The following is a 23,840-nucleotide window of genomic DNA, read 5'->3' as shown; positions in this document are numbered from 1 at the left end:
CCTGTGGGAGAGGGCGGACCTCTGTGCATGGAATCCCTGCTGCCCTTTCTGCATGGCCCTCCGTGTGGCACTGGGCTGTTGGATCCAGCATTCGTGGAGAAAGGGGAGCAGGAGCAGGGTTTATTCTCCCCGTCTCCACTCAAGAAGGATGGGTCTGTGCTTCTTTCACATGCGCCCCTTTCATCCTTTTATTTCCTCTGGGGGGCTTCAATCTCTCCGGGTCTTTCCTGTGTCCATTAACACTTGAGAGCTGTCCATGGACTGGTGGGGTGGGGCTGCTGGCAACTGACATCAGATCTCGCTTTCTCTCTCCCAGGTACAGATAAACGTGGAACCGCAGCTGTCTGGACTTCCTCAGGTTTTTCACCGAATGCATATGAAGTCCAGAGCCTCCCGTTTGGGGACAAAACCCATGAAGAAGAATTATTAAGCAGGGTTTGAATTAGTATAATTATCTATTCTATAGTGTTATAAAATATTATTACATCGTTGCATATTGTTAATAGAAAGTAGTATCTATTGTTCTAGATAAACTATTAGAGATTACTTTAGATAAACTTCTTACATAGAGATTGGAATTATTAAATTGTTAAACTCATGACAGGCTGTGGAAATTCCTTCTCTGGGCCAGTCTCCCGTGCTTTCCCATCGCTGTCCCTTACGGAGCCACCACAGGCTTGGGCTCACAAGGTTTATCGGCTGTGGACAGCAAAGCCCTCGGACGACTCCCCTGGACTCCAGACCCTTCCATAGCTCCGTTCCCTTCTCCAGATGCACTCCAGCACCTCAAGGTCTTTCTTGGAGTGAGAGTCCAAAACTGAACCCAGGATTTGAGGTGTGGCCTCACCTGTGCTGAGCACAGGGGGACGATCCCTTCCCTGCTCCTGCTGCCACCCCATGGCTGATCCAAGCCAGGATGCTGGTGGCCTTCTTGCCCACCTGGGCCACTGCTGGCTCATGTTCAGCTGCTGTCACCCAGCACCCCCAGGGCCTTTTCCACCCGGCAGCTTTCCAGCTGCTCTTCCCCAAGCCTGGAGCTGCCTGGGGTTGTTGTGGCCCAAGAGCAGGACCCGGCCCTGAGCCTTGTTGAAGCCCATCCCGTTGGGCTCAGCTCATGGATCCAGCCTGTCCAGGTCCCTCTGCAGAGCCTTCCTGCCCTCTGGCACACCAACACTCCCGCCCAGCTTGGTGTTGTCTGCAAATGGGCTGAGGGAGCCCTCGATCCCCTCATCTGGATCACAGGTAAAGGGATTAAACAGAACTGGCCCCAGCTCTGAGCCCTGCAGACACCTCTTGCGACCGGCTCTCAACTGGATTTAACTCTGTTCACACAGCTCCCTGCGGTGCACAGTCACAGTTAGGGCAACAAGCACAAACTGGAACATGGGAAGTTCCATGTGAACGTGAGGAAAGACTTGTTTCCTGTACAACTGCTCAGAGTAACCCTGCTTTAGCAGGAAGTTTGTACAGGATGAGCTCCAGAGAGGGTTCTTCCAGCCCTGACTGTGCTGTGATTCTGTGAACAACTTTGTGCCCAGACCCTAGAGTAGCTTCCAGGACCGAAAGGGGTTCCAGGAAAGCTGGGGAGAGGCTCTTCATCAGGGAATGCAGGGATAGGACAAGAGGAATGGTTTTGAGCTGAAAGAGGGAGACTGAGATGAGGTCTTAGGAAGAAAGGTTTCCCTGTGAGGGTGGGGAGGCCCTGGCCCAGGTTGCCCAGAGCAGTGGTGGCTGCCCCATCCCTGGAGGTGTTCAAGGCCAGGTTGGATGGGGCTTGGAGCCCCTGATCCAGTGGGAGGTGTCCCTGCCCATGGTAGGGGTGGAACTGGATGGGCTTTGAGGTCCCTTCCAACCCAAACCATTCCATGATTTCCTGGTCCTGTTGACTTCAACTTTGGGTCAAGCCAGGGTGGGAATTCCAGCTGCATCAGCCCCTGGGAAAGTGCATTTTGTTGCTGTTTCTGTAACTGTATTTCATTGCTGACCCCCACAGGGGTTTGAAGCACTGAGACATCCCAGGGGTCAACCCTGCTGAACTGGGCTGCAGGGCAGAAAACCTGCATCGCGGGGATGCTACAGTGCTGGGATAGGGAGAGCTGCCACCGCCTGAACTGCCTTTTCCTTGGGGATGTCCAAGGGTTTGTTGCAGAACAACCAAAACATTCTTTTCTGGTGACAAATCTGTTTTGCTCTGTGTTGGGTGTGAGGTAAGATCGAGCTCCCAGTTACCCCACTGCAACAAACGTCACCAGCGCCCAGCCCTCCCACAGCATCACGCCTGCCCACAGCCCTTTGCACCAGCTTTGTTTTCTCTGTCTTGGAGCAATTGCAAAGTTTCAGAGCCTGAAGGCTCAGGACTAAGCAAGAGGGACAGTTCAGGGGTGCAGATGTGCTTGGGTAGGAGATGCATCACCTCTCAGGTGTTACTTTGCAATGGGAAACCGAGCTGAGAGGTTGGATTCTCCCCACCGACTGCACGGGGTGGGCTCAGCTGAGTCACGTCACACCAAGGACCAATGGTTTACACTCTCTGCTTTTATTTTAGAGCAACAGAAGAGAATCTGCAAAAAGTGAAGCAAAAAGCAGAGGAAGCTGACAGGTTGCCAAGGGGAAATGAGTGTCAGTGGAGAGGCTCAAGCTGGTTTCCATCTCGCCTTTCACAGGGACAACGCGCAGGTGTCCACCCTGCCCTTGTTTTTCTGGGCTGAAACATTGCATCTGTGCTGCTCTCCCTCCTCAAACCCAGTGTGTGATGATGCAGCTTCACGAAAGGGATGTTGTCCTCGTGTCAAAGCCAAAAAAGCCCCGAGGGGAGACCCGCCTCCATCCCTTTTCTTACGAGCTTGGAGGTGGTTTGGCAAAAAGCCCTTTGGTTTCAACACCGCCCAGCTCGTCCCCGGCACTTGCTGCGACGCCGTGACAGCCTCCAACCCCGCATCCGGCAGAGCCAGGCTGCCCGCTCACATCTGCAGGCTCCTCGCTGGCACCAGGTCCCGGACCCTGCAGTGACCGGAGAGAAAGCACATCTGAGACCTTGTCTGGGGGAAGATCCATGGGGTGCTGCCCTGAAAAGGGGCACCAGAAAGGGGAGAGATGGGCTGGGAAGAGGCATCTCAAACATCAGCTGTGAGGACTCACTGCAAGTGGGAATTCCTGCCTGGGGAGCCGTGAGGGGCTGGGTTGGTCCCACGCGGCACCGCCGTGCAGCCAGCTTGGCATAACAGCAGGAGCGGAGCAGGCAGCACCTGCAGGGAGAAGGAGAGCCTGGCCTCATCTGAAAAGTGTCACTGGCTGCTTCCAACCTACCTGAAACAGGCTCTGCAAGCCGGCTGGGAAGAGCCACCAGTGTCCACATATTCCTCCTGTTCTACATGACCCAGAAGATGCTCTTTCCAGCCTGTTCCCACCCCAAGCCTCTTCTCTGCTTTCCCGTTCAACCCTTGCCCACCTCTGGGAGCGCGTATGCATCCTGGCTTTGGGACCCTCCCTCTCCTCCAGTGCCATCTCATTCACTTCAGGTCACCGGCATGACCCAACCGGCTACAGGGATGGAATTTGGGGTGAAAACCACCCTGCTTTCACCCTTTACTAAAATCTGTTCCCTTTTCCTGCTGCCACCCACCGCCTGGGCTGCATTTTGCAAAGCTTCAGAAGGTGCTGCTGCAGTTGACCACAACCCCTGGGATTATGCTGGGGCCAGTGTTAGCCATCCTGGGGTCGGTGTTAGCCATCCTAGGGTCAGCGTTAGCCATCCTGGGCAGCTTTAGCCCTCCTAGTGACAGTGTTAGTCATCCAAGGCCAGTGTTAGCCCTCCTGGGGCCAGTGTTAGTCATGCCAGCCCCAGCATTAGCCATCCCAGGGCCAGCGATAGCCCTCCCAGGCAGCATTGCCTGTACCTGTCCATCAAAGCCCTTGACGTGCCGCTGCTGCGCCATCCTGAGTAGCATCCATGGGCAGTCAGATTTCCTACAGTGCTTCCCTCAAGACCTGGTGTGAATGTGTGTGGGAGCTTCCCATGAGCCGTGAACACATCTAAAGTGACCAGAAAATGTGATTTTTTTAATTTTTTTTTTTCTCTTTTGCAAGATCTATGCAGAAATGAGATCTGAGGAACCCGGGGAGGGGGAGAGGAAGGCTTTGCTAGAGTCTTCCTCTGGAGTGCAGGGGGGTTTGGAGATGCTCCCCGCATCCCCATGTCTGGGGTGGGGAGCGGCTGCACTTACTGCAGGCAAACAGCATCACCAGTGCAGGCAGGACCTTCATCTTCCTCGCACCCGCGCCTGGGAGAAGCAGCACAGCAGACTCAGCCACTCAGCAGCGCTGCTTTACAAACTTTATCCCTCCAAAATCAGCTCTAAACAACCCCAAACTAAGAAGGTAGGCAGCCGGGGTCCCTCCCATCTGCATTGCTGCCACTTGGATGAAAGCAAGAAGCTGTCCCACCACCCAAGCGTCTCCTACCTCTTGTCCAAAGCTTTTGGCACCCAGGGTGTGAATTACAGCAGGAATGCAGCTCTCTCCGTGGAGCTACCCCTTCCCCGCTGAGTTCCTATCTGAAAGCCATGACGCTTTATCTACTAGCACGGAAAACAGCCGAAAGCAGCTCGCTTCTTCCCAACATCCCCCTCCCTCCCCCCAGTATTTTCCGTCCTACAACAGCAACACAACCACCCCATCGCAGCAGCAGGGCGAGGATGGGAGTTGCTCACCAGGGAATCACTCAAGCTCCGATTCCTCACTGCTAGCCCACAGGCTCTGGACTGGAAGTGCCAAAATGACTCGTCTGTCCCAAAAATGCTTTATGCTACGCCCCTTCCCTCGCTGGCCAACCCCCTTCCCCTCCCATGGGCTGCAGCCCAGAGTGACGCAGGGGCTGAGACCGAGTGTTGGAAAGTTTGGGGAGGATGATGTCAAGTATCAAAGGGGATAGTTGGAGCTCACAAAGAACCAGGGTGGTTTAAACACATATATTTTCACGTTGATTTAATTTACAGCAGCGCTAACGTGGTTCGTGCAGGGGCGTGTGGGGATCCAGAGGCAGAATCCATGCGTACGCTCCAGCACCGCATCTCATGTCCCATCACCGACACCGATGCTTGGAGTAGAAGAGGTAACGTTTGCTGTAGGTCCTGACGCTTCGCTTCAGGCAAAGTGCCAGGTGGCGGTCGCACTCGCAGGAGTACCGGGCACACCAGAAGTCCTCACCTGCAGGCAAAGGGGAGCCCAGCGTCAGCCCTGGCTTTGAGGGACATGAGAACACCCCCTTTTTGCAGAATCCTACTTACTACAGGAGAGGCTGTTGCCGTGCCAGCTGTAGTGGTAGCGCTGCTTCTTGGCGTTGCAGTGGTACCTCGAGAGGCTGTCATAGCAGGAATCATGCAGCTGGCAGCATCTGTAGGGCAGCTAAAGGCTTTGAGGGATGGGCTTATTTTCCCCCTGTCTCCCCGGATTTGACACTGTGCAAGGATACGTTCAGGCAGGGAGAGTTTTAAGCAAGTGCTTACCTGTCCGTGGCATCCTTGGGACTCCCTTTGCCTCCCAAGCCACAGTAGCAGCCGTAGGAGGAGTAATGCAGCAAGGCGCTCTTCCCCGTCGCCTCCGTGATCATCCTCTGCAGCTCCCAGAGGCTCCCACCAGCAGAGGACAACCCTGTTGGGGAAAATCAGTGATGAAAAACACGCTGATGCCCCACTCCCCAGCTGTATCCCCATCCCTCCAGCCCCCAAACTGGTACCAGGCTGGTGGTACCTAAGAAACGAGGAGATGCAATGGAGGAGAAACAGCCCCAGCTCAATGCAGGAGAGCTGTTGTGTGTTTGGGAGAGGAGGTGATGGGGAAAGGTTAAGAAACCACCAGCCTGGTTCTAATTTCCATGGATATTTCTGCACGGAGGGGTGTGGGACCAGTGCGAGTGAAGATGCTTACCCCAAGCAAACAGCACAGCGCAAGCGAGGAGACAGTTCATCTTCCTGATGCCCTGGGAGAGAGAACCAAAACATTTCCCCATTATATCAACCAATTCCTTTTTTACTTCCCTCCCTTATCCGAGGACAGTGATGCTCCCCACCTCCAGGGATTAGCGGAGATGAGGGAGTGAGGATGAACCCATCACTTCAGGTGCAATGTCAGGGATGAAAGCAATAAGAATCCGATGGCAGAGAGGTGGGAAAATGCAAAATGAAGGGAAAGGAATAAAAGCTGGAGGAATGACCACCTCTCAAAGGCTGCTCCCAGTCTCTGAGCTGGCACTTCAGGTGGCCTCTCCCTTGTTCCTGCTTTCTCAGCATGGACCTCCCTCCCTGCTAGTACCATGGTGTAGGAAAGGGAAGGAAAGCATTCCTCCATCCCCACTTACCTTGGGAAAGCTGCCACTTGCTTGTGGGACCCTGCAGCCAGCAGGGCTTCCTTTATATAGGGTTTGCTCCTTGCTCTTGGATGCTCATTTCCCCAAAATCTTGCTGACAAGGCTTTTCCGTACAGGAGAAGATGCTGTCCTTCCCCTTTACAGGACTTTAGGAAACTCCCCCCCAACACGCCCCCTCCATAATCCCCACATGGGGTGGGATGACCTGGTGAATCATAGAATGGTTTGGGTAGGAGGGGACCGTAAAGATCATCCAGTTCCAACCCCCTGCCATGGGCAGGGACACCTCCCACTGGCTCAGGCTGCCCAAGGCCCATCCAACCTGGCCTGGAACCCCTCCAGGGACGGGACAGCCACAGCTTCCCTGGGCAACCTGGGCCAGGGCCTCGCCACTCTCATCCTGAAGAAATTCCTCCTTATGTCCAGTCTAAATCTGCCCCTCTCCAGTTTATACCCTTCACCCCTCATCCCATCACCACAAGCCTTTGTAAATAGCCCCTCTCCAGCTTTCCTGTAGCCCCTTCAGGTACTGGAAGGTCGCTACAATGTCTCCTCAGAGCCTTCTCTTCTCCAAGCTGAACTCTTTCAGTCTGTCCTCCTATGGAAGGTGCTCCAGCCCTCGGATCATCTTTGCGGCCTCCTCTGGACCTGTTCCAACAGCTCCATCTCCTTCTTATGTTGAGAATTCCAGAACTGGACACAATACTCCAGATGAGGTCTCACAAGAGAGGAATAGAGGGGCAGAATCCCCTCCCTCCCTGCTGGCCACGCTGCTTTGGATGCAGCCCAGGACACGGTTGGTTTCTGGGCTGTGAGCGCACATTGCCGGCTCATGTCGAGCTTCTCATCAACCACCACCCCAAGTCCTTCTCTGCAGGGCTGCTCTCAACCACATCATTCCCCATCCTGTATTGAAACCATGGATTGCCCCGACCCAGGTGTAGGACCTTGCACTTGGCCTTGTTGAACCTCATGAGGTTCACACATGAAGCAGCGTCATTTCCAGCCAAAGGAGGAAGCCAAATCTCCCTGCCCCTGGCCAGAGAGGGCCAATGGTTTTTTTTTCTCTTCCCTTCCTAGCATCGTGGTGCCCTTTGAAGGGAAAAATGACGATCCTGACTCACCTTTTGCATCACGGCAACTGTGAACAAAATGGGTTTGGGGTTTTCAAGGGGTCAAGCGGTTTGGGAACCATCCCTCCACCACACTGTGAAGGCATGACAGGGCAAATTATTGCTTCTCTGGGAAAAACATCTGGGCAACAATAAAAGCATCTGTAAACATGCTGTTCCCAGGAACAGGGGGGTGTGCAGATAATGGGTGACTAAACACTCACCCACTTGGAGGGGAGAATGAAGCAAACTGGGTGCTTTGGGATGAGTGAATGCAACTTCCCTTACTTCTCTCTGTGTGGTTTGTTCCACCTCCTGATTGGAGTCACTGTGCAGAACTTGTCCTGTTCAGACAAACTATTCAGTCACCAACTTGACTGCCCTCCTAAATTAGCATCTCCTGAGGGTGGGCAAAGCTTTGAAATCATTGAATCACAGAATGGTTTGGGTTGGAAGGGACCTCAAAACATATCCAATTCCACCCTGTGCCACAGGCAGGGACACCTCCCACTGGATCAGGGGCTCCAAGCCCCATCCAACCTGGCCTTGAACCCCTCCAGGGATGGGGCAGCCACCACTGCTCTGGGCAATCTGGGCCAGGGCCTCACCACCTGAACAGGGAAACCTTTCTTATTAAGATCTCATCTCAATTTCCCCTCTTTAAGCTCAAAACTGTTCCCCTTGTCCTGCCCCTGCATTCCCTGATCAAGAGCCTCTCTCAGCTTTCCTGGAGCCCCTTCCAGTACTGGAAGTCCATAAATGGACCCTTCTGGAGCCCCTCAGGACCACTCTAGGACCTCCAGAACCCCCTTAGGTACCCCCAGGAACCCTCTAGAGCCTCCCAGGATCCCTTTAGGAACCCCTGGAACCCCTCTAGTCACCCCAAGGACCCCTCTAGGACTCCCCCCAGAACCCCACTAGGACCCCCATGACTCCTATAGAGGTCCCTAGGACTCCTCTAGGGATCACCAGGTGCAGATTAGGGACCTCAAGGATCACTCTACCCCCCCCCCCCAGGACCCCTTTAGGTATCAGCAGGACACCTCTAGAGCCTCCCGGATCCCTTTAGGTACCCTCAGAGCCCCTCTGTGGACCCCAGAACCCCTCCAAAGCCCTCCAGGACCCCTCTAGGTACCCACAGGACCATTTAGGGACCCCCAGGATCCCTTTAGAGAAACCCAGAACCCCTCTAGGAACATCCAGGACTCCTCTAGGACTCCCCAGGACCACTCTAGGGCACCCTAGGACAACTCTAGAACCCCCAGGAACCCTCTAGGACACTCAGCACCCCTTAGGGACAACCAGAAACCCTATAGTGACTCCCAGTACCCTTCTTGGATTCCCAGGAACCCTCTAGAGCCCCACAGGATCTCTCTAGGGACCCCCAGGACTCCTCTATGGATGCCCAGGACCCCTCGTGGTGGCTCTAAAGGGGTCCTGGGGGGTGTCCTAGAGGGGTCCTGGGGATCTCTAGAGGAGTCCAAGAGGGGTCCTGAAGGACTCTGAAGGGGTCCTCCCCCTCCATGGGTAACTATTTTTAACCTTAATTTCATAAGTAATTGTCCCAGGAAGGTCTGAAATCACCTTCCACATTTCCCTCTTCAGTTATTCCTGTAAAATCACCTTTTAGCCATATCTCTCCTGCCCCTTAATGCAAAGTTTTGCCGGGAGCAAATTTGGCCAGCAGGAAGGTGTGTTGGGAGAAGCCAGAAAAACCTGACTACCATCAGGGCTTCCCACTGGGGGGTGATTTTGTTAACAAATCCCAGGGAATTTACTTGGCAGCGTTCATTTGTCCCCATTTCTCGCCTTTGTCTGCTTCTCCATAGCTGGGGATGCAGTAGCAGCAATATTGCTCGTGCAGTGGAATAGCAGTAAATAACCAGCTGCAAATTCCAGCTGCTCTTGGACCTTTGGCTTTTTTTGGGCTGCTGTGGGGACTGTGGAATTACTGGGGTGTCAGGAACCTGGGGTGAGATGCAAAAGTGCCACCATTGCAGCGCTTCAGTGGCTCTTACACTAAACCACCACCAAAAATCATTTCAAGTACCTTTTATTTAATGATCTTTGCTGGGAAATGAAATCAAAGGAGAAAAGGAGGAGGAAGGGATAAAAAAAAAGGAGAGTTGATGTGGCTGCATGGGAGCTGGGGGATCTCCATCCATGTGTGCAGGCCCTTCCTCACCCTGAGCATCACCTTGTGGCTCTGTTCAGTCCCCCTTATCACCTCAGGGGTCTTTTCAGCCCCCCATCAGGCTTTTCTTGCCTCAGTGATGGGGAATGCCAGTCAGTACCCACAAACTCGGGTGCAGATTCCTTCTCCTCAGCACTGGAGCTTACTGCCTCGGCATTTCAGCTTGAAATAGAAGCGGTAGGATTCATTGTAGGATGGCAAAGCTCTGGCGAAGCACGAAGCCACCGCCCTATCGCAGACGCAGGTCTCTCTCTTGCACCAGCTCTGCTCGTTACCTGTGGGGAAAAACACTGAGCTCTGCAGAGTTCCATCTTTTCCAGTGATGGAGTCCCCTTGGAGGCCCACCAACACTCAGAGCTGCCTGAGGGAAGTGCAGGAAGACTCATAGAATCATGGAATGGGTTGGGTTGGAAGGAATCTGAAAGCTCATTCAGTTCCAACCCCCCTGCCATGGGCAGGGACACTTTCCACTAGATCAGGATGCTAAGACACTGCAGTGTTCATCTTCCCCACCCTGCCAGCATCCCTTGCAAAGCCTGTTCATTTACCGGATGCTGCATCCTCCCATATGCACCTGACCCACTGGTTTCACCCTAGGGGGATGTAGGTTTCATCCTCCTGTAGGACTGGAGTGTCGTGGAGAGTGGTGCTGGTTCCCCACCTCCGTGGGATGTCCCACTTGGTGGTACTTACTGCAGATGATGTCTCCACCGGCAATGGCAAAGTCGTAGGGGGTTATCAGGGGCCGGCAGTTGTTCTCTCTCAGCTTCCTGTAGCAGCAGTCATGGGCACGGCAGCACCTGCAGGGACACCACCTGAGTCTGCTGCTCCCCAGGCCCTCCCATCCATGCTTGGAAGGGAAAGGAAGGTTCAGCCTCAAATTTAAGGTGAGGGGACGATGAGGCAGCAGCCTATTCATAAAGGCTTGTGGGGATACAAGGGGGAATGGGTATAAACTGGAGAGGGGCAGATTTAGACTTGATATGAGGAAGAATTTCTTCACCATGAGAGTGGTGAGACACTACAATAGGTTGCCCAGCGAAGCTGTGGCTGCCCCATCCCTGGAGATGTTCAAGGCCAGGTTGGATGGGCCTTGGGCAGCCTGATCCAGTGGGAGGTGTCCCTGCCCATGGCAGGAGGGTTGGAACTAGGTGATCTTTAAGGTTCCTTCCAACCCAAACTATTCTATGATTGTATGATTCTATGAAGATGTGGCTGGTGAACAGTGCAAAAGCCCCTCTTGGAGCACGTCAGTCCCAGCAGGCTGCCAGCAAGGAAGATTTTTAGGGATCTCCGTGCATCTTGCGCCAGGGCAGCGAGTGACAATGCTTTACCAGGTACTCACTGGTCTGTGGAGTCCACTGGGGTCCCTTTGCCACCGATGCCACAGAAACACCCATACCAGCTGTAGGAGAGCAGGGCGCTTTTCCCCGTGGTTGACTTGATCATCCGCTCCAGCTCCAAAACGCTGCCGCGAGCTGGCAGCAGCCCTGCAGAGGGGCAGAGGGATGGGCTCGTGCTAGTGCAGAGCAAGGAGGTAGGCAATGTTTCCCACACATCACACTGGTCAGAGGAATTAAAAAAGTCTCGCCTTGCTGGAAATACATGCTTTCAGGCATGTGAACCATGAGAAGCCTCCCAAAACCTCCTCAGGATGGTTCCTGCAGCTGCCTGATTTGGTCTGGCAGAAGACATTATTGCTCCACCCAAGCATCCTGCAATCAGCAATGCCACATTGCCAGCAGCAGCCTTGCGCTTGGCACAACAGGCTCCAGGACCTCATAAAATAAATATGGATCTGAGCATCCCAAAGCCTCACCATCACAAAGACCTCCTGGACTACAGCAGCGCTACACAAAGCATGGGAGAGAAACTGCAAAATTCAAACAAAAACCTGAACTGGGCACAAAAGCTCTGGGGTTTTATGTCTTTTCTTTTGCCAGGCAGACAAGATCCCAGCCCGTCTCAGGGAAACGAGCACTTACCACAAGCCAAGAGCACGGCAAAGAGGAGATTCTTCATCCTCAGGCTGGTCCTGGGGGAGGAAATGGCAATGGTGGGTGATGAGCAGCACCTCAGGCAGGATGAATGCTGCTCCCACGCCAAGGGCACCAGTCAGGTGTGATGTCTGTCACCGTGGTGAAGGTATTCCCATGCCCAAGCACACACCACTGATGCCCAATGTGGTCTTTAGGCTCTGTTTTTGAGATGCAGCGCTTGGCAAGGGTGCGTACAGGTACACAGCAATTGTCCTGCCCAGGGCTCGCTGTCCGCAGCCTCCCCCACCGCCCTCCAAGCTGGCTGATGAAACAAGAGGGCAATAAATCCCCGCTTTCCTTACCTCGCCTTGGTTTCACAGGTCCGAGACTGCTGGCTCAGTGGGTTTGGTTTATATAGACATGAGGTCCAACCCCTCCTCTATCTGCACTGACGGTGCTATTCATTGCAGAGCAGGTCTTGCCGATGGCCCCTCGGCAAAGGAGAAGGATCCCATCCTTTATCCAATATGAATTTCCCCACAGTCATGTGCTGGTAGTGTGTCCGCTGTGATGCTCCCACTGACATCTTGCTTCTTCTCATCAGCTGGGCATGAAGCTATCTCCATCTCAGGCAGATGCAGCTTCTGGATGAAGCCAATCAAGAGCTTGGCTGTGGTTTTAAAAGCCATGGGATTTGGTGGCTGGAGAGACAGGACCAAAGGGATTTACACCCAGGAGGTGCAGAGCTGGTGTCCTTGTTCCAGCTGCAGAGGAGACACTTCAGCCTCTGTATCATTGGTTTTGACATCTCACACCCTGCAGCCTCACAGATGGCTTCTTTTGGGTCTTCTGCTTTAAGGCTGTCCTCCCAAATCCATGTCTACATCCAAATCCAGCACGACAAACAGCAAGGGGTGGTAAAGGGAGGGATGCTGAACACTGTGGTCTCATTTTGTGGGTCTGAAGTTTTTCTGTCCTGCCCTAAGGGCGTGGGGAGATCCCAGGAGTGCTGGGGAAGGGGTCTGTGAAACTAAATTATGAGCAGAGAAGGCTGGAAATGCCACGGAATCCCGATTCGGGATGCATTTTGAATACAGTTTATTTAATCACCATAACTGAGATGGGATACAAAGGCACAAGGCAGGCAGAAAGCTGAAGGAGATAAGAAACAAAAGCTGCTATCTCTCCTGTGAAGCCATGAGGCTGAAAGCAAACAGGGACAGAAATGCAGGGAGTCAGGTGGGGGGGCTCCACCCTCAGCAATTAACCACACAGCTAAGGAAGGGAATTCCCATGGCATGAGGGTTGGAATTGGATGGGTTTTAGGGCCCCCTCCAACCCAAACCATTCCATGATTCTATGCTTCCATGATCTCCCTGGTTTTTTTGTTGGAGTTTGGCTAAAACTGTGTGAAAAGCACCATTTGAGGGCCTAAAGGGAGAGCAGAGGGCTGGGATCATGCAGACTTGGGTGGCTTTAACCAAATCCCTTCATTCTAAGCCCTCTCTCCCTGCAGAGAATCTTGGGAGAGCGAGCATGTGAAGCTAAACCTTCTCTTTGATCGAGCCACAAACCCAAGGGCTGAAAAATCACCTGTGGAAGTTATGATCCCATTAGAAATAGGGACTTTGTGGCCTTCTGATGGAGCAAATCAAGAGGGATATCAACCCGCACATCTGTACATAGCACATAAAGGTACATAGTACTTCTGGATATAGTACATAAACGGTGTCTACCAGGAGAATGGAGACTGCTTTTTTTACAAGGAGTCACATGGAAAAGACAAGAGGTAATGGGAATAAGTTTTTTTCATAGAAAGGGTCATCGGGCACTGGAACAGCTGCCCAGGGAGGGGGTTGAGCCACCATCCCCGGAGGTATTTAAAAGATGGGTAGACAAGATGCTCAGGGACATGGTTTAGTGGCAGTTAGGAATGGTTGGACTCGCTGATCCAAGAGGTCTTTTCCAGCCTGGTGATTCTATGATTCTAAGTTGTTCCTGGAGAGAATCCAGTTGGATTCCAGAATAAAATGTTTCACCATGAGAACAATTAAACATCGGAATCATCTCCCCAGGGAAGTGGTAGATTCTGGACACTTTTAAGGCTCAGCGTGACAGGGTGCTGGGCCATCTCATTTCAACTATCCATCACCGAAAAAGGCTGGACCAGGATCCTTGAGGTCCCTTTCAACCGGGCATTCTGTCATTCTATGAGCTGTTTGTTCAGGGCTAAACTGAAACTTCAGCCTGCCTGTGCTTTGATCTGCTGGATGCGTGTCTCCAGTGGATGGGATGAGCTGATATGCCACGATTTTCTGACATTCCCAGTGTGCTGGTGCACCTTGATCTCCACCCCAGCCCTGATCTGGTGGGAGATAGGTTATCGATGGTTATTCATTGCTTCTTTCTGCTTCAGCGAGTGGCTGTTAGAGGCACCTGGTTAACTCAAGGAAGGATTAAGAAGGGATTGGGGGGGGGGGGGGGGGGGGTGGGAAGGCCAGAGGCATGTGTTGCATTCCCACACAGAAAAGGGGCTCAGGGTCTGCAATCCCACAAGGAAAAGGGACTCAGGGTCTGTGTTCCTGCAAGGAAAAGAGGCTCAGGGTCTGTGATCCCACAAGGAAAAGAGGCTCAGGGTCTGTGTTCCTGCAAGGAAAAGGGGCTCAGGGTCTGTGTTCCCACAAGGAAAAGAGACTCAAGAGTCTGTGATCCCACAAGGAAAAAGGGACTCAGGGTCTATGTTCCTGCAAGGAAAAGGGGTGCAGGGTCTGCAATCCCACAAGGAAAAGGGGCTCAGGGTCTGTGTTCCCACAAGGAAAAGGGGCTCACGGTCTATGCTCCTGCAAGGAAAAGAGGCTCAGGGTCTGTGATCCCACAAGGAAAAGAGGCTCAGGGTCTGCGATCCCACAAGGAAAAGAGGCTCAGGGTTGCGACGGGCGAGGGAAGCAAGCGGACGACTCAATATGAGTGATAAAGCAAGCTTCGACTTTATTTAAAATCAGCCCGGATTATATACCCTAACATTCAAAAGATGCTTTGTGCTTTATAATTTGTTACACCTTATACATGATTAGTTACTTAAAACTATTCGTTCTCTATTGATTCATTGTCCTTTGTTAATTCATTATTACTATGTTGCTACTTCGAGTTCCGTTTATCTTCTTGCAGTTACAATTACAGTTGCAGTTGGGCTCGGTGTTCCATCCTGTTCCCTTGGGAAAGATTCGCTTGTCCTTCAGAAGTTTCTTCTTAGAGATTCCTCCTTGCATGCCTTCTTGTTCTTTTAGTCCATATCCACACTCAGAGTTTAACAAGGTTTCCACTTACACAATACGTGTCTCACAAAGCTTTTCTGTTAAATCATGTCCTTGTTCACTTAACCATTCCTCAATCCATTTTTCAACATTCTCATGTCCTTTTTCACTTAACCATTTCCCAACACAGGGTCTGTGTTCCCACAAGGAAAAGGGGCTCACGGTCTATGCTCCTGCAAGGAAAAGAGGCTCAGGGTCTGTGATCCCACAAGGAAAAGAAGCTCAGGGTCTGCGATCCCACAAGGAAAAGAGGCTCAGAGTCTGTGATCCCACAAGGAAAAGGGGCTCAGGGTCTGTGTTCCTGCAAGGAAAAGGGGCTCAGGGTCTGTGTTCCCGCAAGGAAAAGAGACTCAAGAGTCTGTGATCCCTCAAGGAAAAGAGACTCAGGGTCTGTGTTTTCACAAGGAAAAGGGACTTGGGGTCTGTGTTCCCACATGGAAAAGGGCTCATGGTCTGGTCAAACATAGCAAAAGGGCTCAGGGCCTGTGTTTTCACAAGGAAAAGGGACTCGGGGTCTGTGTTCCCACCAGGAAAAGAACTGTGATGGCAGAAAGCAAAGGGGCTCCGGGTCTGTGGGGCTGGGCGGCTGGGTTCCCCCATCAGTGCACACAGCTCGGGTCCGCAGGCCTCGCGGCATGGAGGCAGCTCAGCCCCCCCGGAGGAGCTGCATTAGGCCCCGGGAGACTGTAAAACCACTCCTGTTACCAGCCCAGCCAGTCCCGCTTCCCAGCCATGGCGCCAGGAGGACCCCGGCAAAGGAGGAGGGACAGAGGGGCAGGAGGCGCTCCGGCCGCAAGTCTCGGTGGTTGCGGGGCGGGCCCTGCCTCGCGACCGGAAGTGGCGCGGTCGCCGTGGCAACGCGGCGCCGTTTAACGGCGGGAGCGGGCGGAGGTGAGGAGTGGCCGAGGATGGAGGGGACCGTCCCCGTCCCCGTCGATGGGTTAAGGGGCTGGGACCCGGCTGTGGGGCCATGTTAGGGAGCCAGGCTGGGCTGTGGGGCCGGTTTAGGGGCCTGGGGCCCGGCTCTGGGGCTGGAGTAGGGAGCTGGGGCCCAGCTGTGGGGCTGGGTTAGGGGCCTGGGCCTGAGGCTGTGGGGCTGGGTTAGGGGCCTGGGCCTGAGGCTGTGGGGCTGGGTTAGGGAGCTGGGGCCCAGCTGTGGGGCTGGGTTAGGGGCCTGGGGCCCAGCTGTGGGGCTGGGTTAGGGCCCTGGGTCTGAGGCTGTGGGGCTGGGTTAGGGGCCTGGGGACCGGCTGTGGGGCTGGGTTAGAGGACTGGGGCCCAGCTGTGGGGCTGGGTTAGGGAGCTGGGGCTTGGCTTGTGGGGCTGGGTTAGGGGCCTGGGGACCGGCTGTGGGGCTGGGTTAGAGGACTGGGGCCCAGCTGTGGGGCTGGGTTAGGGAGCTGGGGCTTGGCTTGTGGGGCTGGGTTAGGGGCCTGGGGCCCAGCTGTGGGGCTGGGTTAGGGGCCTGGGCTTGAGGCTGTGGGGCTGGGTTAGGGAGCTGGGGCTTGGCTTGTGGGGCTGGGTTAGGGGCCTGGGGACTGGCTGTGGGGCTGGGTTAGGGCCCTGGGCTTGAGGCTGTGGGGCTGGGTTAGGGAGCTGGGGCTTGGCTTGTGGGGCTGGGTTAGGGGCCTGGGGACTGGCTGTGGGGCTGGGTTAGGGCCCTGGGTCTGAGGCTGTGGGGCTGGGTTAGAGGACTGGGCCCAGCTGTGGGGCTGGGTTAGAGGACTGGGGCCCAGCTGTGGGGCTGGGTTAGAGAGCTAGGGCTTGGCTTGTGGGGCTGGGTTAGGGGCCTGGGTCTGAGGCTGTGGGGCTGGGTTAGGGAGCTGGGGCTTGGCTTGTGGGGCTGGGTTAGGTAGATGGGGCTCCAGAAAAACATTGAACTTCTGAAGAAATTTGAAAAGTGAAGTGCAGTCAGTGTTACCCAAAAATCCACAATGGGAACATTCCTTTCACTGTAGGAACAGCGTAAAGGCCAGGTCTGTGCTTTGAGGTTCACTCATCTCCTGTTTCCACTGAGTTTTACCTTCAGAAAAAAAAAAACGTGCCTGCTTTTTCCATCTTTAAGTTGGGAAAGGCACAACTTTTTGATGTCATGGGACAGCTTTAAACAGTCCCTGACAAAGTCAGACCCTATAAATGCTCACATCCCACGATCTCTGACTCCACTGTTGCTGAACAGCAGGATTGCTGCCTGCCTACCTGGGATACACCAGATTTATTGCTCTTATTGGCTGACATGCAGCACAGAAATAGGAGCTGCAGGGAGATCAGGCTCTCTGGAAGCGTTCTGGCCAATCCCTCTAACTTTTTCCTCTGTCCACAGGCCAGGAAGCAATGACCACAGTGGCTCCTCTGAACTCAGCACCACCTCACTGTGCTTTCTCTTCCAGCGCAGCTGCTTTCTCATAGAAAACCGCCCTTGCCATGCATGCCACCCGGCCAAAATCCGCCAAGGGACGCAGGAGGCCACGCTGTGATTACTCTCCAGGTGTGGAAGCCTGTCCTTGCAGAGTGCCACCTACCCTGCCACCAGCCCCTCTTCGTGGGTTAGTGAACAGCCAGAGAGCATCATCCACAAAACCAGCATTCCCAACCAGCCATATGTCTCCTGAGGAAATCCTGGAACTCCTGCAGCGAGTTCCTTTGAGGACCATCTCTTCCCTGAACAAGTACAGGGTGCTCCCCTCCATCAGCCACAGCAGTGCTGCGGAGGGGGTGGCTGAACAGATTGACCGGTTGAGAGTGAGCGAGGGTCAGGAAGATGCTCGGAAAATCACAACTCTTCCTGGAGAACAGGGATCTGCCAGCATTGTTTCAGAAACCCACATCCCCGATGAAGGCAGCTCACACATGCCGTGTCCTCCAGAGAAGCAAGAAAGGAAAATGAGACAAGAAAGCCCTTCAATGCTGACTTTAAGTTTGGAAGAGGCTCCAAAGGAAGAGTCAGAATTGCTGCTTGCTGTCCGGTCTCCTTCTGGTCGGAGGTTTCAGCATCACTTCAAGCCCACAGACACTCTCCAGGTGGTCCTGGCCGTAGCAGAACAGAAATTGTCTGCTGAGTACAGATGCTGCAGCATTGAGACAATGGAGGTGCCCCGGAGGAATTTCTCTGACCTTACGAAGTCCCTTCACGAGTGTGGGATTCTCCACAAGTCCGTGCTCTGTATCCGACAGGAGCAGCGTGATGTGGATCTTTAGGCACACAGAGACGCTGCCACGCCACACTGGTTGTTTCTGCTGAGTGGGATGCATTGCTTCTTCTGAAAAACTGAAATTCTGAGGTTTCCTTGGCCAACTTCTTCATTTTGCCATCTTCCAGGAATTACCTGGGAAGCAGACTTGTGTCCGTGTGTTGATCACTGTTCCGCATGTGTGTTCCTTGGACAGAAACAGCATCTGTGTTTGCCTGTGCCATCTCAAATGGTTTCCTGTGTGCCACCCGCCTTCAGCCTTTTTGTGGATTGAAATTGCCGATCTCCTTTGTTGAAGACCAAGGTTTCCAAGTGTGAATTGTTGCATCTTGAAATTGCACAGACTCATTTTAGAACGCAGAGTGAGACAGCCAAACTCCTTTTATATTCTTCTCGACACAAATCATGTAATAACTCTAAAACTAATCACAATTGTTAATATACCTATAAATCAATCACCTAACAGATGATGCCCTTATCATATGCCTATTTACTGCTAACAACTTTCCCACTACTATCAGCAGGCAAGGCAAGCTTCACAATAAGCGATAACTTTCTCATTCTAAAAGCTAACGGTTACACATTTAAAACATTTATTTAAGCACCGTCTATGCACTTTGTTGTGTGTACTGCATTCTTGCTTTCTCATCGCATGGTTTTGTTCTGTCGAGCGTAACAGTGTCCTTCTCCCAACACTGTTCTCGCTCCATCAACATATTTGAGCTCGCTCTGCAAAACCCCCCAAGTGAACCTCTCCCTGTGTACAGGCAAGTCTGTATTGGTGAGCAGCAGGATTTTCTAGCCAGTGTTCCCGCTCTCACTCGGCTCATGTGATCCATAGGGAAGCACAAATGAAGAGTTAACAGGATGCCACAAGCCACTTCCATTTAACTCCTTTACACAGAGTTAATCCAAGCAAGCATGTGCTGCTTTGGGAATTGTTAAATAAAGATACATTAATTGGATTTGGCTGTGGGCCATATTCACTAAACCATCACAAAAAAAGCTGGTAGGGTAAGTGGTGGGTGGGCTTTAGATGAACAACAATGTGCTTGTGCTAAGAAACCCCTGTGTCTTTGTGGGTAGCTAGGGCCTGGCAGTCGGAAAATATCGCGCTGTAACGGAAAGATAAGACCCCTCTCTGAATGACCAATAGTATCTAGCCAAGTTTAGCCCAAGATGACCAATAGTGTTTAGGTTATAATGTAAGCAGACGGAAATGATGTTTTAAACCCAAGACTATATAACACTCTGTTACGAGCTAATAAACGCCATTTGCCATCCACCACATTAGTGTCCATGAGCTGATGGCCCGAGCGGCCTTGGGTTGGCCGTTGTGTCGTCCCTGAGATTGGCTGCCACACCGCACGAGCGGCAACATATCTTCCAGGTTTCTAATGCAAATTCTTCAAAGGCAATATTTCAATCTACCTCCCACTGCAGGCGAGGGTAACTGCATCCCAGTGAGTTCAGGGACACCAAGATACTGAAACATCTGGGTGCTTTTAATCAAACCTCCTTGGAAGCAAGTGTTTCACTTTGTTCCACAAACCGGCACCGTTTTGTGTTTCATTCAGTGTTAAGTGGTTGATTCCTCTCTGGTTTTCTGTATGCTGTGTGCCTTCCAAGTTGCAGAGTGCTTTCATACTGTGTGGTACAATCAATAAAACCTTTTAGGCTGAAACATGACCGTAAAGTGGTTTCTGTGAGCTGGAGGCTGAGCCATCACCTCTCCTCTCACACACAGAACACCCTCGATCTGGTGGTGAATACCTCAAGGACCATCCAGGTCAGACTTTGGGTGGCCAGCTGCCCTCCACGTTATCCTGTATCCATCTTCCCTGAGCCTGTGTCTCCATCCTGTGTTAAACACGAGCTTGTAGTGGAGCAGGAAGCACTTCAGAGCAGTGACTGCCAACAACCAGAGATGCGACCACCACCACACAGCTCAGAGAGCGTGGAGGAGCCAGTGTTTCAACCAAGAGTAGCTGGGATGGCAGAGGCCAGCACTGCTTGTGCTGGAGGATGTTCCTCAATTCTGGACCCCTCACCACAAGAAGGATGTTGAGGCTCTGGAGCGTGTCCAGAGAAGAGCAACGAAGCTGGTGAGGGGCTGGAGGACCTGGGGGTGTTTAGCCTGGAAAAGAGGAGGCTGAGTGGCAACAAGTGGTGCTGAAACCCGGGAACCGGGACTGGGGAGTCGAATCCCTGGATGGGGTGTCGGGAATCGGGATATCGCCTTGATGGGTGAACAACAGCCGGAGCGGCTGGACCAGCCCAGCGGGAGGATGCTCCCGGATCCACAAGGAAGATGGAAGCCCTTGTGAAGGTCGTATCGCAGTTACATAGGCAGTGGGGTATTGATTGTAAGCCTAAAGATTTTACTCTCGCTGTTGCGAGGCTTTTACAAATTGAGGTCATTGACCAGCCGGTGGATATTCTCCACCCAGAAGTGTGGGATAAATGCACTAAGGCATTAGCTGAGGAGACTATGTCCTCGGGTTGCAGGAAGAACCTTAAGTCATGGGGAAAAGTGGTACAGGCCCTGTGTAAGGCTATACAAGAGCAGGAGACCTGGAAGGCAGCAAAAGATTGTTTGCTGGCCACCCCACAACTGGGAGTCGGGGCAGCCACGCAGACTCTGCACCCCCCAGACATTGGGGATTGTGCAGCGTCAAAAGATTCACAGGAAGGCGACACGCTCCCTCAATCCCTGAGCCCCGACCCATTTACAGAGGGACAGGAAAGAGCAAAATCCTTCTGGGGAGGGTTGGCCGAGGAGGCCAGGGGCGCTGCTGAGAGAACACAGTCTGAAAAAGTTTGGGCGAAACCACCGCCCTACGCGCCCCAAGATGGCGCCGAACGACAAAGAGAATACCTCCGGCGGGAACAGGGAGGAGGTGTGGGGACTACCTGGTGCAGGTAAGTGTGAAGGGGAGGAGAACGAGGAGGAGGAGAAGCGGGATAGAGGAGACCGAAAAGGGGGGCGGAGCGCGAGTGAGGGGCGGAGAGCCAATCAGAGCGTTCATCTGAAGACATGCCTTTATAAGGCGAACACCTCCCCCAGTAGAAGGCGGGGCGAGGCGAGAGGGAGGGAACGGCCCGCCCGGAAGTGGGCGGGGCCGGAGCCCAACATTGCGATCCGGAAGTAACGAGTCAGTCGAGTTCTGGCTGCGGATCAGGCATCAGGTGGGATGAGTGGCTTGTGACGGATTCAAATGCCGGCAGCATCAGGGCGGGGAAGAACAAAATGCTCCTGTGGGAGAGGGCGGACCTATGTGCATGGAATCCCTGCTGCCCTTTCTTCATGGCCCTCCGTGTGGCACTGGGCTGTTGGATCCAGCATTCGTGGAGAAAGGGGAGCAGGAGCAGGGTTTGTTCTCCCTGTCTCCACTCAGGAAGGATGGGTCTGTGCTTCTTTCACATGCGCCCCTTTCATCCTTTTATTTCCTCTGGGGGGCTTCAATCTCTCCGGGTCTTTCCCGTGTCCATTAACACTTGAGAGCTGTCCATGGACTGGTGGGGTGGGGCTGCTGACAACTGACATCAGATCTCGCTTTCCCTCTCCCAGGTACAGATAAACGTGGAACCGCAGCTGTCTGGACTTCCTCAGGTTTTTCACCGAATGCACATGAAGTCCAGTGTTTCCCGTTTGGGGACAAAACCCATGAAGAAGAATTATTAAGCAGGGTTTGAATTAGTATAATTATCTACCGTCTACGAAGGTAGATAATATCAAAAGCCAAAATATCATCATCCAAAATAAACAGCGACCACGAGAAGGAAAGGTTCCTCTCATGGATTGGTGAAAAATAAAGATTGTGTGTGCCGATTGGGCCCCATCGACCCCGCTGGTGTTCCCGGTCCGGGTGACGGACGGGGGACAAAGAGTCCACTCCCCAATAAACCCTAAAGATATACAAATGATTGTTAAAGCAATTGCCGACAAAGGACATAATTCAGCCATGGTCTCCACCCTTATAGATGGTGTTTTCAGGGGAGACGACATGCTCCCGTTCGACATAAAACAAACTTGTAGATTGATCTTTGATGGGGCAGGGATGATTGTTCTCAAACAAGAATGGGAGGACAATTGCACGAGGCAACTATCCCAAGTAACTGGGGCGGATCGCCCACTACACAGCTCTAGCCTGCAACAGCTGATGGGTACAGACCCAACAATGGTCACCCCCCAGGCACAAGCCCAGGGCCTGCGGGCCCATGAAGTTATGACAACTACTCGGGCGACCAGAGAAGCTATCCATATGGCCTCTAGAGTTATTACCAAACCATCACCGTGATCCACTATAAAGCAAAATGAAAGTGAGAGCTTCACGCAATGTGTAGACTGTCTCCAAGCAGCGGTCGATTCCTTGACCCTGCCTGCGGAAGCAAAAAGCCCAGTCGTGGCAGAATGCCTGCGCCAGCAGTGTAATTCGGCAATCAAAGAAATCTTACGATCACTGCCAGGGGGATCAAGCATTGCGGACGTGATTAAGCATGTCACGAAAGAATAACATTTCGCCCCAATTCAGGCAGCTGTCTGTGCCACAATAGCAAATGTAATGGTATGTTTTAAGTGCGGCCAGGCGGGCCACGTTATAGCAAACTGCCCTCAGTCGGGTAATCTGCCAATAGCATTCCCCCTGCGTCAAAACCGACCCAAAGGACCGTGTTGGATTTGTAAAAAGATAGGGCATATTGCTAAAGAATGTAGACTCAAGACCCAGGGAAACGGGAGGGGAAGAGGGTACCCGGGCTGCACACAGCCCTCTCCCACCTGGAACACGGGGCGGCCCAACTATGCCAACCCTGGATGGGGACGGGTGCTCTCGAATCCGCTGCTCTCTCAAGAAGAGACCACCTTTATAACTCAATCGGTAGTCCCACCGAATCTGTCCCTACCTCGGGGACAGCAGGGACCACCCCATGGGGGTGAGACCCCAGGGTGGCCCTTGCTGCAAGGTGTGACAATCTGCCTCTGGTGTGGGGAATCTGTTCTCTTTATACTACTTTAGACAGCACCACTATTAGTATCCCCTTTTTGATCGATACCGGAGCAGATGTTACAGTTATCCCTGAGAAGGATTGGCCCCCGAATTGGAAATTAGAGGACACCCCCATGGTGGGTGGAGTCAGGGGATTAACCCAAGCCCGAAAGAGTATGCAATTGGTGGCAATAACGCTTCACACAGAAAAGGGACCAGAGAAAACCATTACTCTTTTTCCATATGTCATGTCAGGAGAACAAGTCTTACGAGGAGCGGCTGAAGGACCTGGGGGCGTTTAGCCTGGAGAAGAGGAGGCTGAGGGGAGACCTTATTGCTCTCTACAACTACCTGAAAGGAGGTTGTGGAGAGGAGGGAGCTGGGCTCTTCTCCCAAGTGACAGGGGACAGGACAAGGGGGAATGGCCTCAAGCTGCACCAGGGGAGGGTATGACTGGACATCAGGAAAAAATTTTTCACAGAAAGGCTCATTGGGCACTGGAACAGCTGCCCAGGGAGGGGGTGGAGTCACCATCCCTGGAGGGGTTTAACAGACAGGTAGACGATGGTGCAGGAACATGGTTTAGTGGCAGATAGGGATGGTTGGACTCGATGACCCAAGAGGTCTTTTCCAACCTGGTGATTCTGTGGTTCTATTAATATCTCTGTCTGATGAAGCTGATAAACAAACTCACCCAG

General features: G+C 53.0%; 4 protein-coding genes across 9 annotated transcripts; 1 reads left to right on the top strand and 3 right to left on the bottom strand.

Moving 5' to 3' along the window:
- Window positions 1-2,520: 2,520 nt before the first annotated feature.
- LOC104060579 (phospholipase A2 crotoxin basic subunit CBb-like) lies at window positions 2,521-4,800 on the bottom strand. Of its 2 annotated transcripts, XM_054085891.1 has the most exons (6): window positions 4,710-4,724; window positions 4,462-4,553; window positions 4,224-4,280; window positions 3,897-4,032; window positions 3,139-3,245; window positions 2,521-3,000 (listed from the first exon to the last, which is right to left on the bottom strand). In XM_054085891.1, the coding sequence occupies exons 3-6, from the start codon at window positions 4,261-4,263 to the stop codon at window positions 2,876-2,878; spliced, it is 408 nt and encodes a 135-aa protein (XP_053941866.1). In that variant the 5' UTR covers window positions 4,264-4,280; window positions 4,462-4,553; window positions 4,710-4,724; the 3' UTR covers window positions 2,521-2,875. The 2 variants fall into 2 exon arrangements, with proteins under 2 accessions (XP_053941866.1, XP_009560682.2); XM_009562387.2 differs by lacking the exon at window positions 4,462-4,553 and having other exon boundaries at window positions 4,224-4,281; window positions 4,710-4,800.
- A 114-nt stretch (window positions 4,801-4,914) lies between these two features.
- LOC104060578 (basic phospholipase A2 homolog BaTX) lies at window positions 4,915-6,440 on the bottom strand. Of its 3 annotated transcripts, none has more exons than XM_054085890.1 (5): window positions 6,356-6,440; window positions 5,926-5,977; window positions 5,505-5,649; window positions 5,286-5,403; window positions 4,915-5,205 (listed from the first exon to the last, which is right to left on the bottom strand). In XM_054085890.1, exons 2-5 carry the CDS (start codon window positions 5,963-5,965, stop codon window positions 5,143-5,145), a joined length of 366 nt encoding a protein of 121 aa, XP_053941865.1. In that variant the 5' UTR covers window positions 5,966-5,977; window positions 6,356-6,440; the 3' UTR covers window positions 4,915-5,142. The 3 variants fall into 3 exon arrangements, with proteins under 3 accessions (XP_053941865.1, XP_053941864.1, XP_009560680.2); XM_054085889.1 differs by lacking the exon at window positions 6,356-6,440 and adding an exon at window positions 6,068-6,094 and having other exon boundaries at window positions 4,932-5,205; window positions 5,286-5,392; XM_009562385.2 differs by having other exon boundaries at window positions 4,933-5,205; window positions 5,286-5,392; window positions 6,356-6,439.
- A 3,359-nt stretch (window positions 6,441-9,799) lies between these two features.
- LOC104060577 (phospholipase A2, membrane associated) lies at window positions 9,800-11,692 on the bottom strand. Its single transcript, XM_009562384.2, has 4 exons — window positions 11,656-11,692; window positions 11,016-11,160; window positions 10,364-10,470; window positions 9,800-9,945 (listed from the first exon to the last, which is right to left on the bottom strand). Exons 1-4 carry the CDS (start codon window positions 11,690-11,692, stop codon window positions 9,800-9,802), a joined length of 435 nt encoding a protein of 144 aa, XP_009560679.2.
- Window positions 11,693-15,775: 4,083 nt separating this feature from the next.
- UBXN10 (UBX domain protein 10) lies at window positions 15,776-18,714 on the top strand. 3 transcript variants are annotated; one of them, XM_054085906.1, is made up of 2 exons: window positions 15,776-15,854; window positions 17,287-18,714. In XM_054085906.1, the coding sequence occupies exon 2, from the start codon at window positions 17,388-17,390 to the stop codon at window positions 18,159-18,161; it is 774 nt and encodes a 257-aa protein (XP_053941881.1). In that variant the 5' UTR covers window positions 15,776-15,854; window positions 17,287-17,387; the 3' UTR covers window positions 18,162-18,714. The 3 variants fall into 3 exon arrangements, with proteins under 3 accessions (XP_053941881.1, XP_053941882.1, XP_053941883.1); XM_054085907.1 differs by having other exon boundaries at window positions 15,782-15,854; window positions 17,354-18,714; XM_054085908.1 differs by lacking the exon at window positions 15,776-15,854 and adding an exon at window positions 16,922-16,939 and having other exon boundaries at window positions 17,354-18,714.
- The last annotated feature ends 5,126 nt before the right edge of the window (window positions 18,715-23,840 follow it).

The sequence above is a fragment of the Cuculus canorus genome, chromosome 21, assembly GCF_017976375.1.
Source record: "Cuculus canorus isolate bCucCan1 chromosome 21, bCucCan1.pri, whole genome shotgun sequence".
NCBI classification, from domain to species: domain Eukaryota; kingdom Metazoa; phylum Chordata; class Aves; order Cuculiformes; family Cuculidae; genus Cuculus; species Cuculus canorus.
Note: the sequence above shows the minus strand (reverse complement) of the source record. Positions and strands in the feature narration are given on the sequence as shown.